Consider the following 12,657-nt stretch of genomic DNA (forward strand, 5'->3'; position numbering starts at 1 on the left):
TTCCTGTCCCCACACTGAACACATCAGGGCTCACACTTTGGGAGACAACTAATTTGAGAAGACTGAGCACAGAAAAGGGTTTTTACAGGCCAGGAAGGAAGAGCCTAGGTGAGATTTGCATAGCCATATTCCAAAGGTCATGGGAAAGGGTTCAAAATAACTCCTTGAGCTGGTCTTCTGGTGCCTGAGGCACTATAGTGGCTGCTATTGTTTCAACAAAGCAAGGTGATAATATGGCAGCAGCACTATTTAGTGCATCAACACCACCATTTCTGTTGCCATGTTGGGCATGGAGGCAGATAACACATCAAAGAGATTACCCCTGAGTTGCTGAGATAATGAAAATATTGCATAACTGGCTACACTGCCTTTATAAACAACATGCCCATTCACGTCTTCCATTAAAGAAAATGCTGTTTGTTGGGTTTCTTGCTTTCTTTTTTTCCCCTAATGCTTGCGTGTGAATGAGATGTCAGTTCCTTCCCAAGAAAAAAGCAGCAGCGTGGTCACGAGCAGAGAGATTTTGGCTTGGATTCTTGGGAAAAATTACAGGTCCTTCTTAATGCTCTCCGAGACTTAAGGAGATGGGTCCCCAAGGATGGCTGGAAAAAGTCAGAACCAGAAAGGCGTGTGGGGCTCAACTCATCTGCTTTGCAGAACATAGGGGAACTAGGCTTGAGCCTCAAGCAGTTTTGCAGTATCTTAAATGTGAATTCAATCAGCTTGATTCAGTCATTTGTATAAAACCAAATCTGCAAGCCAAACGGACATACTCAAGCCACTTCTTATGGTACCTAGCAGGACCAACTTGCTTCTAATGGTACAACTTCTGCAGTTTGCAGGCTGAACATTGCTGCCAGCTCTCCCCAGCAGTACAAGAGGAAGTCAGTCTAGCGAATCTGTAAACAGTCTTGAAATACTCACCGTTCTCTGGGGTTTAGATGCTGCAATAGACACCTAAATAAACCCTAAGGGCTAAAAGAAGTCAAGAGATTTCATCCTGGTGAGAAGGCCATTCAGAAAATTTAAGAAACTCCCACAAAGACTGATACATTCCACACACAGCAGTCAGACCGCAAAGTTCAGATATGAAAGACACGGAAACAGTAATGGCTTTGGTGGTCTCCTGTCTCTTCCAAATAACAGGGGGGAGGTCCAATGTTCTTTTGGGTTTTGTATTCTGCTTGCCAGAAGCCCTTCTGGTAGTGTGGCTGGCCAGATGAATGTCATCAGAAATTAAGACAATCTCTTGCCAAGGATCAGACCAGTGGCAAACAACAATTCCCAGCAAGCTCAGTGTGGGCTGAAGGAAGACCCAGTGTTTCTTGACTGAGACCATGTATACCAGTCTATAGTAATGGTGAGACTGTAAATCAGTCTAGAGACATAAGGACGTTTTTTTCAGATCTATGGCTCTACCAAGCTCTACTGCAAACTGGTAATGATAGGAGAGATCACAACCGCCTAGGATATGTGCTACTAAATTTACATGTTGCTAAACCCCTCTAAGTTGAGCTCTTTCTGCAGTCAATGGGAGAACATCACCATTCAATCTCTGCTTATTTTCCACAAAAAGTGTATGGAATACCTAATTTTTGGAATGTAAGAAATTTCCAGGTTGACCACAAAAGCTACTGATTTTAAGCACCTAGAAGTTTAAGGCAATACTGGAAAACAGGCAGTCTGAATTGCTATTTGCAAGCTGGGTGTCTAAATCCCCACTTGGGAAGGATTTGATGGGGTCTAGTTTTGCACCAAAGCCAGCAAGTGATGGGATTTGCCTTTTCAGAAATGCAGGAGAAAACAAAGAATCCTTACTTTAACAAAGCTCATCCGAATAGTACACATCTTGGTCAGCTCATACACCACTTCAAAACCATGATTGACTGACTGGGCAAGCAGCTGCGCGAAGAGCTGATTGTTGAAGATCTTGAGGCTGCAGCCACTGGGAATCTTGCAGACAGTGGCCGGGTGGAAACCATGCTGATAGTTACAGTTGCGGCTTTGCACAAAAATACTGCTGTCACTGACACATTCAGCATAAACTTCCCCACCAACGTAGTAAAGATGAACACCTTGAAAAAAAAACCCCACATATATTATTTCTCCATTGTTCACAACGCATACCAGTAATTCTCTATCTATTTTACTGGTGTGGGCATACAACCCCAGGACCATTCCAAGCACTCAGTCTTTATACATGGACTTTTAAAAGACAGTAAACTGTGTGCATATCCGTGTATCTGTACAACAGACCCACCAACTTTAAGAGGAAACTGTTATAAATGCCATTTGGAGGTACTGGTCTAGGAGAAAAAAAATCTTGGGACATGATGTGCTGCCTTGTTTCTCAGTGAAGGTTGGTTTACTTCTTTAACCGAACAGCATAGTACTTTATGACACACACACGCACATACATACACACACACATAAATGTCGAACATATGTCAACCATGTACAAAGTGTGGATCAAAACAGTCAAAGAACTGACAAATCTGTTATGCATTACACATCTAAATCTATTTTCACTGTAGAGCACATGTACGCTGACCAAGACCCACTTCGCTGCACGCTATCTTTTTACTACAGGATCCTATCTCATGCAGTTCAAACACAGCATGGCGTGTACTTAAAATAGCTTTTCTGTATTTTGTTTTATACATCACATCAGAACTATGTATTTGAATTTACATGACATGACTTACTCATAAGATCCTGTTCAAAGTGACCTTTAGCAAGAAAACGACTGACTTCCTTCTGGACTTTTCAGTGCCTGAGTGACTTACCAACACTAACTCTCAAATTTTTACCGTGCCTTGGGGAAATGAAGATGGAAGCATTTCTACCCATTCAAAGATTCTGGTCCCCTCAGGACGTCTGCTTGCATGAAAATACACCTAAATTGGTGAGAGAATTTATCTTAGCCCAATTCAGTAACCTTAAAGTTAGGGATCTTGTGTAAGCTAATTGTGTAGATGCCTTCTCTAGCTGACAGATGACGAAAGGCACTGTACGATCAGATGATTCACTCCATCTGCTACAGAGTGCAGGCTTAACTGCCAGCTTAAACTGATGGAAGTCTTTGCAGGTGCTGAAAAGGCTCTCTTGTTCCCTGCCCCTGCTGCCTCTTACCACACCTGCTTTCAGGCTGGCAGCAATGGCTGGGGACTGGGCAGCCATACAGACTGGGGAACTGAACCAGCTAATAAAATTAAAAACAAACAAAAGAAAACAAAAGATTTATTTGCAGTGAGATCTTCATCAGTGGAAGGGTGGCAATGGGGACCCAGACTGCTTAAATGTGAGCATGAAACCACACCCTGAAGGGGGGCGAGTCATCCTGTGAAGATGCTCAGACATTCACCCTTCCCATGGCTAGATTAGGTGAGATGAACCCCTCCCATGGCCAAGAGAGGTGGAAGAACTCAGCTCTTTGTTCTCATAAAAAACACCACTAAATAAAAGTAAAATCCTCCTCTCTGTTCCCAGGTATGGCATTCAAACCCTTACATACAAATGCACATGTTCACAGAGTCTCAGTGAACTGCCTGGAAAGCTAGTGATAACTATGCTTTAATAATCCAGTTGTAATTAGTTTTATTCCTGTTGTCTTTCATACAAAAAAGACTGGTTACATATTCCCAGCCTGCTCATCATTCTGTGGTCATGACAGCAAGGGGCAGCAGCACATCCTTAGGACAAAAACAGCCTCTGAACACAAGTGGGAAAGGCTCAGGGAAAAGCAGGTTGAGTGGGAAAAGAATCTGGGAAAAGTACGCTCTCCCATAGACTTCCAGAGTGACTCAGAGAGGAACCTTGAAGTCTGTCTTCAAGCCATCACTTGACTTTTACTTCTATGCACTCACGAGCTCTCAAATTAGATGTGAGTGGCAGGGGGGTGTGGTGCAGGGCACACGCTAGTATTGCACTGGGAACACGGGTGAGATGACAGCTCCATTAGACCAGTTGTCAGCTCCAGTCCAACTGCATCATGGGGTGCTGCACATTGTGACTGCTCTTACTTGACCTATGTCTCCTTTCCCTTCTCTGGAAGATGGATAAAAGGGAAGGATCTTGATGGACTCCATATAACTTTATAAAATAAACAGAGTGAGAACACAGGATAGGGAGAGAAGAATAAGGACATAAATGTTCACTGCATTTCAAATCTTCAGGTGTGGCTACTTGTTTAGGGTGACCACGCACCTGGGTGCTAAGGTGAAAAGCTTCAAAGTCTGGGTTTTCGGAGTATATTGAGTAATGCGACTTCTGAAAAAAACGAATGCTTTCAAAGGCATTGCCCAAACTGCGTACTGCAGTAACAAAAACACCATAGTCACTTCTGAAAGCAGAGGCTACAATTTGCTTTTTCCTTGTGGACTTTTTAAAAGCAATAAATACATCAGTAATGAAATGTCAGCATGTATTTCTATTCTTCTGGTATTCATTTGCAGAGACAAGCACCCTCAAGGAAGCCAAGTAGCTGAATACATATTTGCAGAAGACCAAATCAAGGGTCCATATGTTTTAGTGGGATTTCATTACTTTTTGCAGAAACTGGAAATTCAACAGTCTCCAAGCATCCACATCTTTTTGACACTCGATCAGAAGTCCCCTTTTTGTCCTTGAAGTCTGACTGCTGAAACAGGTCCAATTGCTAGTAGATGTTGCATTGTGTTCTGGATTGTTTTTAGCTTTGATGTGGTATTTCCAGGAAACCATTTCACGCTGATACACTAGATGACAATTCAATCACATATCCTTATCCTACTGAGCTAATCTTGTTTACTCACTCTTTTTTCTCCCCTGTTAACATGTGACAATTGTATCCATTTCAGTAGCTTTCATCTGTCCAGAATGCCTTTGAACTACACACTTTTGGAGCTGCTCTGTGCTCTTCTGCAGGCCTGTACTGGTGACACTTCTATTCCACCTGAACATGTTTTTTTAAGATTTGCATAAACAAGGAAGAACAGTAAAATTAAGGATCTCTGATATACTAAGCTCCTCTCTGGGCAACCTGCTCCCTTCCCTTGGGCAGTTTCCTAGTGTAGAACTTTAAAAGACTTTTAATCAATGAAGACAGATCTTCAGATTTGAATGGATGAGGACCATTAGCATTTACCTCATTTTCTTCCTGTTCTGTCTCTTCCTCTTTTGGGGCAGAAAGTCACAGAATGTAACATCCTCAAATGACAGTTCTGACTGGGATCTTTTGTCATTCTTCTTTTAAGGCTGGGCTCAGCTTTGATCTACACCCCTCTGACAGCTTATGCTGATAGAGAAGCTTTGCCTTATTTTCTAAGTTAGAACTAGAGGTACAACTCATTTCCACCCCTCACAACAAACTACTATGAGAGACACTTGTAGCATCACGCTGACTTCACACAGCACATCTGCAACACCAGTGCTTTCCTTTCTAGAGAAAAGCGCAAGAGATAAACACATCTCCTGTAGTAGCCTTCAGGTTCACTGTTGTTTATAAAAACTATGTCACACTTGTCTCAGAGTTTCCTCGTATTCAGTCATTCAACACTAGACTATCAAGAGCCAATTAAAATACTGCTCTAGGCCTGGGAAATGAGGTGAGGTTGACAAGATAATAGGAGTGGAACAATTAGAGTTAATTAGCCCAGTGGGAAATCCATTCCCAGGCAGCTACTGGTGAGAGGCTGGGTTGGCAAGATAATGAGTCTAGACTGGATATACCAGAACAGGTAAAGCTTCATCTGCACAGAGAAGTGGCCAGTACAGGGCTTCTGACTCATTGCCACAAACAACAGCAAGTTCTGGGAGAATATCAGGCCCTACACAGGCCTGGTGAGCTGGGATGGAGTGTGTGTGACCACACGTGCCCAGGTATGGTCTCCCCGTATTTGTCACCAGTAGCATATACTCCTGAGTGCACAGCGTATACGTACACCAGAAGTGGAGCATACAAGGGGAACTGCTGAAGGGAGAATCCAAGACAGTTTTACTGTCAAGAAGTTGACAAGGCAGGGAATCAGACTGGTAGTGGGGGAGAAAGCTACAAAGGCAACTCTGGTAGAGTTCTTCAGCTAAATAACTCAACTACTAAGTGTTTCATCCATCTCCCTTTGTTATTTGGTGGTAGGAGAACCAGCCCTGAGGCACCAGCAATTATCCTTTTAGTGGCATTTCAATGGCAATATTCCCAGCTGCCAGAAGCTCTAATAAATAAAATGAAAATACATACTGCTAAATTAGAACACACAACTATAAACAACATTTTTCTCTTCGCTGGCCAAGTAAATAGCTTTTGTAAGGAGCTACTCTGCTGATTGTTATCCAGTCAGAAAAGAATCAGCTGCTTTTCTTCTATTTCTGAAGTAATCTCAGAGCTTTGGTTTTAAGACAAGCACATCTGACAAGTCAGCTAGGTTTGTTAATGCAACGCACAGTTCTTTCAAGCTCTGAATATTCCCAAGGAGAAGGGATTTCCTCTTACCTTTTCCTATGTGTCTCCTGGTGTTTTCTATAGTAGAGTTGCGGTTTACGTTTGAGAGCAGTCCCAGGCAGAACCTGTTTTTGTTATTTGAGGGATCTGTAAATCCATCTATAAGGATACTTCGGGAGGAAGCCTGGAAAGTCTCCCCTACCCGGTTGTTGAGTTCATAGTAGGCAACTGAGCACCAATGCTGGGGTTCCTCATAGCAAACAGGTCGAAAGTCTGTAGGAAATAAAATTAATCAGCTGCTCAGGTCTCAGAAATATTTTTTAAACAATCATTCTCTATCTTCTTTCCTACTTCCCCCCCACCCCCCACCCCCCTACCCAGCTCTTCATCTACACAGTCACTTATGTCTCACTTTTTATCTCAACAGCAGCTTCTGTTTCTTCTTAATTTTATGACTGAAGCCCCAAACATGCAAAGGGCTGATACACCAGCTTAACTCTAAGCCTCTGAGGAGTCCCACTTGTTCTTAAAAGTGATAACTCTGCTGCATTAAATTAAGCACATGCTGACATTCCTTGCTGAACTGGGGCCCAATCTCTACACTGAAAATAGCAAGGGATACATCTGCTCTGCAGACCAGCAGGAGCTAGGGATGATAGACGGGCTCAAAGCAAGTCAAAACTGAGCCAAGCCTTCAGCTTAATACCAAACTCTGAAGTTCAGTAGTAATCAATCACTCCCCCCAATTTTTAACATGCTTTGGGGCTTTCCACTTCCATGTGGGACCGTAAGCTGAAATGTCAGCACGGTAATTTCTTTGGATCTACCCCTACCCTGGTTTTCTAACTCAGAGACAGAGAAAGACTCAAAAATGTAACAGAATCTCTGAGTCTCATTCATCCTAAAGAAATTAGTGGGAAACCTTATCCTGCCTGCCCACCAGAGGCATGTGAGACCTTCTGCCCCGAGAGCACCTCTGTGCATAACCTCTAATAAACTGGAAACTAATATTCACTAGGGCAGTGATCATGGATGGTAAACTATGGTAAAGAGATTAAAGTATCTCAACAATTTATTTAAAAATATTGGTGTCTGATAACTAGTTATTATCTGGCCATTCTGTGTGCCCATCTGTAATTAGCACTATCACTCTCACCTTCCTTCTGCTCCAGTTCTGTGATACTTAGATGTTGCTCACTGTTTCAGAATGCTGGCATTATTTTTTAAATGTGTGTGTGTGCACAGTTTTCAGTCCTCATGCCATAAAGGACATTTATTTAGGACTACAATATGCTGGACTAAAAGAACAATGGTGATTTTTCCTTCTCAGCAGCAGGAAGCCAAAGGAAAACCCACCAGAGGAACTCTATTTCCCCTTGCTGCTCTGCAGCAAAGGGCTTTGAATGGTGGAGGCATCACCTGCCACTACTAGTCTGGAGGTAGCGAAGACCATGCTGGAGAGGTCATGAAGTTGCTTTAAGGGGAGCAAGGAGGATCCCAGACCCTTCTAATTTGAACACCCATGCCCTCTCCCACTAAAGTATTCTTGTAAGAGGACAAAGAGCTTGGCCTTCTCTAGAAGTCTCTTTGTACTTCACTAGAACATGTCCTTTTCTAGCCAGCCAGTAATGTAACATTAATACAAAGATGGCAATAAGAAAGTTCCCAACCACAAGGCTTTAAAGTACTTGAAACCCAGAACTGAAGGTGATAAATAAATCAGTTCTGATATTGATAGTGTTCTTGTGTGTTATATTGCCTCACCATCCTTGATTTGATAACTTTGTTTTTACAACGTAGATAACAGTGTTTGCTTTCATTAACAGCTTTCTAACTGTAATAGTCCATGGATGCAAATAAGGTCTAAACTCTGTAACTTCACACATAATTCACCGAATTCTTAAATCAACCTATTCTGCTAGCTAATGGATGGGTCTAGTACATAGCCTTACTGCAAAGCTGTCTGAAACCTATTATTACAGATCACTGAACCTTATTGTTCAAACAATAATTTTTTGCTTAACAGGTTTTCTTTGAAGAATAGTACAAATGGTTATTTACTTTCAGCTTCTCCATCGGCAGATTTACCTCCATTGGGCAAAGACAGCACTAGTTGACTTTCAGCTAATGCATCCATGGACCGCCCATTGTGGGTTCCTGGAGGTTCTCTTGCATGGTAAGGTGGGGGTGGAGTTTCCACTATTCAAAAGAAGGAAAGAAAGAAAAGAAAGAAAAGATGCCTAAATCAGTATGTTGGTAAATTCTCCCCGGCTTTTCCTGGTGAATACTTAAGGCTTCTTCAGCATCGTTTAGCTAGAGAACGGCTGGAAACAGAGCACAAATCTGAATCTGACCTCCCGTCAGTCTCCAGATTAAGACCATTACATGTTCAGGGAGGATGGGAAGGAAGGGCTGTCATGTTGGGCACTTTGCACTTGAAAGAGAGAGGGAAAGTCACAGCAGGGCCTAGACCCGTGCCCAGTCAATCTCTCTCTTAACACCAGTTGTTACCCTAAGAAAGTAACGCAGTTTGATCCTTCAGTTCCAGACTTCTCTTGCAAATTTCAAACTTGAAGAGGATGATTTAAGAGCAGAAGCTAACTTTAATTGATCCCCTGGGAGAAGGCTCTCTTTCTTCACAGGCTATAAAAAAAGCCTATGGAAAGCCTTTACACTCTAAAGTCAGACTTGGCAAAACTCCCTTCAGATTTGTCCTTTTTACCTCTGTCCTACAAGGGAAGGCTGGCCCTCTTCTGGTCTGTTCAGTCTCCCATCAAAGAGCAATGGATGTGATGAAAAAATATGGAGAAAAAGTATCATCTCATAACCTGTCCAGCTCCTGATTTGTTTCATTTATGGCACAGTAAGCTAGAAAACAGAAGGTGACTTTATAGTGGGGATTCTCAAGAAAGACAAAAAGCTTTAGAAAGCCAAAGAAAAAAGAAGTTCTTATTTTTTTTAGAAGACGCCGACATTCACTGTGTAAGCACTAAAAGCATGTAGTTTTATTCATTTGAACATAAAGTCAGTGGTCTTATGTGTAAATTAGAGCCATATAGGAGCTTGCAGAACTAAGGAGCTCTTTAAGAAGACCAGGGTTTAACTTGGTTCCAGGTTGAAATTTCCTTTTGTGTTCGGGGTCTATTGGCTGGCCCTCAAAACAGAGCAACTTCACCCAGAGTGGATAAACGTGGACTGTCTCATAAGATAACCACTGAATCTTCCAAGTTAAGTACTGCACAGGGAAGTTACTCTATGTAAGCATTGTTCAGGATTCAGGAATTTCATACACTATATGATATTTCTAACATACAGATGGCATAACCCTCCCACAGAAAATGCAACAAGTTAGAATAGTAAAACAAAATCAGGAAAGAGAGGAAGAGAATACAGGTCACAGAAAGGAATATAATGTGGTTATACAGGTATTTTTGATGTCTACACCAAAGCCAGTCACCATAAGTGCTCCTTATACCCACTGAAGAAAAACGGGCACCTGCAGACACAGTGCATTGCTACTTTAGACATACACCTTCAGATGCAATGAATCTTGTTCTAGGAGTGCCTGTTTTTCTCCACTGATTACAGAGAGAGTATAGACAATTGCATGAGATGTAGAAATTTGCATTGTTGACATCTGTATTTGGTCACACCAATCCCACTCAAGGTTCTTGATGTAACTCCAGTTTGCTTTAGATAGTCTTCCATCCCTGATTGTTACACAGGCAAATTATGCTTATCAGCATGCTGTGTGCTGTGATATACTGAAGCTCAGGTTGAGCCATTTCCATTTTTAAGTAGCTTTGCAAAGTCCCAAGTTCAGTTAAATGCACGAGTCAGAGTCATTAAATAGTTGGAATGGGCCTGATTTACCTGTCAGGACTAGCTCCACTGAATCCAGCTTGGTTACACAGAGGTGAAAGAAAAAGATGGGAGAAGACAAACAAGTCCTACTACTTGCTGAAAGGTTTCCATGTTGCTAAATATGATTTAATCTAAAGTACAGATCTAGAAAAGAAATGAATGAAGGTCCATTCAATGAATGGAGAGGGAAGGAAAAACATCACAATATGTTGAAAGTGTCCAGCTTAAAAGGAAGTTCAAACACTAGAAATACCTTGTAAAAATAGACACTTTTCTTGCACTTAAAATCAAAATAGGCACATCATTAAAGACATGAATTTAAATGTTTTTTAGTTGAGACATTAAAACATTAAGCTACAACATTCTGACCTGAATTCATCTTTGTGAAAAAGCTGAGATCGTTGAAAGTATTTGAGTTACAACAAAGTCCAGAAGTGGATCTGAACCATGTTTTGATATTAAAGCTAGCTCTCAGCTGTGTTGCATGACACCTTCTTGGTATATTTAACAGCAAAAGCAGAGTTAAATTCTCAGGTGGTTAGAGCAGTCCTAAGTAAGGAGTTCACAACACAAACAACCTGAGTGGCAATAACCGTGCTGACCTCAGAACTGTGGAGCTGATGAAACACGTTCCATGAACCGTGCTAACTGTGGAGCTGATGAAACACGTTCCAAAGCCATAGGATTCTCCTGGTGGCTTCACCAAGTGTTGGGCCAGATTGTTAAACACCTTGAAGTTTATACAGCCAGTGGGATCACCTTATATTTAAAATTATTTCTGCGTACCAATTTCCTCATTTCATCCTTTCTCTCTTGATGGAATTTCTAAAGGTTCCTACGCTCACTACCTCTATTAGAGGTGCCTAACTTAGGTGTTGCAAGTGCTCTTTTTTTTTGTGGGTTGTATGAGAAGCTTGGACGGGCAGCTTTAGGTAGAAGGTGGCCTGGCACACCTGCTCCTCTCCTCAACTTCCCCCTTACAGTAATCATGAAATCTCATCCAGGCACTTCTAGGAGTGGGATGACTACAATTCTTAGTCCACTGAGCATCCATCAGAAGGACTGGGAGACAATACTAAGAGACAGTCACAAGAAACCACATTCCAAATCCATTCTGTCCAACATTTCAATCTGCAGCTACAGCCTGGGGGGAACACGCAGAACTGGCACATGAACCCAAACCCTGGCAAGAACCTCAACTACCTCAGTCAGGATGTCTGAAAGCTCATTCTTACCTGTGAGCTGATAGGGACTTCCTGGTCCAGAAGAGCTTCCTGGTGAGTTGGGGTAGCTGATGCTGTTAGGCGACTGGGAGAACATGTGGCTGGGTGATGATGGAAAAGGGGTGCATGGAGGATGCTGGAAAGAATCAGGATAGGTGGCATTGTGGGGCATCAGTGGCTCGCTGTGCAGAGAAGTGTTTCGAAACTTGGCGAGGAGGCTGAGGTGAGGGTTAAACTCGCTGTGTCTTGGAACGAGTACAGGAGGTAGGACTGAAAATAAAAACAAAACCAGAAAAAAATTGATTATAACTGCACTCTTGAAAGTATATCTCTTGGAAAGTTAAAAAGAAGCATATTCCATGCTGCCCAAATATTGCTGTCTATATACAAGTCATTGAAGAGCAACAAACCTGCCCAAAAACAAAAATCAAAAGCTGATTCTTGGATCTTTTTTTTTCCAGGTTTGCAGCCAGTTGCAGCAATTCCATATGCTAAATATGGACTCATTCATGACTTGAGCAAGGTGCCACAAAATTCACAAGTACAGCATGCACACACAGCCCTCTTACAGAAATGCAAGTGGCACACTTCTCCCCCTCAAAATTACCTATTCCTTCATTCCTGAAAGACTGAATGTCAGAATTTTGCTAAATATTATCACCAGGATTTGCCAAAACCACAGCTAAGTTTAATAACAATTAATAGTGCTCCACAATACACTGCGTATTTTACTGCCAGCATTTTACAGACAGGCAAAAGGAAGCACAGACAAGAAGTTAGACACTAGATTTAAAAGGTTTTCAGGTACTTGAAAATGCTGCCAGCCAGACGGTGGGATCTTTAAAAGGAAATGTAAATGGCAATTCAAATATTGCAGCAATATTCATTTAGCTCTCACAATATAGTTAGAAAAGATCTAGCATGAGGAGGCAAATGTCAATGGTTGGTACTTAAGACATGAAAAACTCAGGTCAGAAAATTGAAATCCAAATAAATCCATGTAAAAATTGGTCTAATAGAAGATATTGCCCCTCTACACAAACTTTCTTCGTTTACATCTCATACTGTCAGTGCTGTAACAACATTGCTGCATTAAGAAACCTAAAGCTGACCCAAATTATCGTGGATTCTGACGTATCAGGAGCAAGAGCA

General features: G+C 41.9%; 1 protein-coding gene across 3 annotated transcripts in view; it reads right to left on the minus strand.

The window, feature by feature from the left end:
- The window catches only part of SMAD9 (SMAD family member 9), a 21,719-nt gene that overhangs the window by 2,845 nt on the left and 6,217 nt on the right, over nucleotides 1-12,657 (minus strand). Inside the window, exons 2-5 of one of the 3 annotated variants that reach the window (XM_009888405.1) lie at nucleotides 11,518-11,775; nucleotides 8,480-8,617; nucleotides 6,470-6,691; nucleotides 1,819-2,075 (exon numbers count right to left, since the gene is read on the minus strand). In XM_009888405.1, the coding sequence (XP_009886707.1) occupies nucleotides 1,819-2,075; nucleotides 6,470-6,691; nucleotides 8,480-8,617; nucleotides 11,518-11,775 (875 nt within the window). The remainder of the gene's footprint in view (nucleotides 1-1,818; nucleotides 2,076-6,469; nucleotides 6,692-8,479; nucleotides 8,618-11,517; nucleotides 11,776-12,657) is intronic. The other 2 variants (XM_009888406.1, XM_009888407.1) reach the window with 2 other exon arrangements.

The sequence above is a fragment of the Charadrius vociferus genome, unplaced genomic scaffold (genome assembly GCF_000708025.1).
Source record: "Charadrius vociferus isolate BGI_N301 unplaced genomic scaffold, ASM70802v2 scaffold16, whole genome shotgun sequence".
Lineage (NCBI taxonomy): Eukaryota > Metazoa > Chordata > Aves > Charadriiformes > Charadriidae > Charadrius > Charadrius vociferus.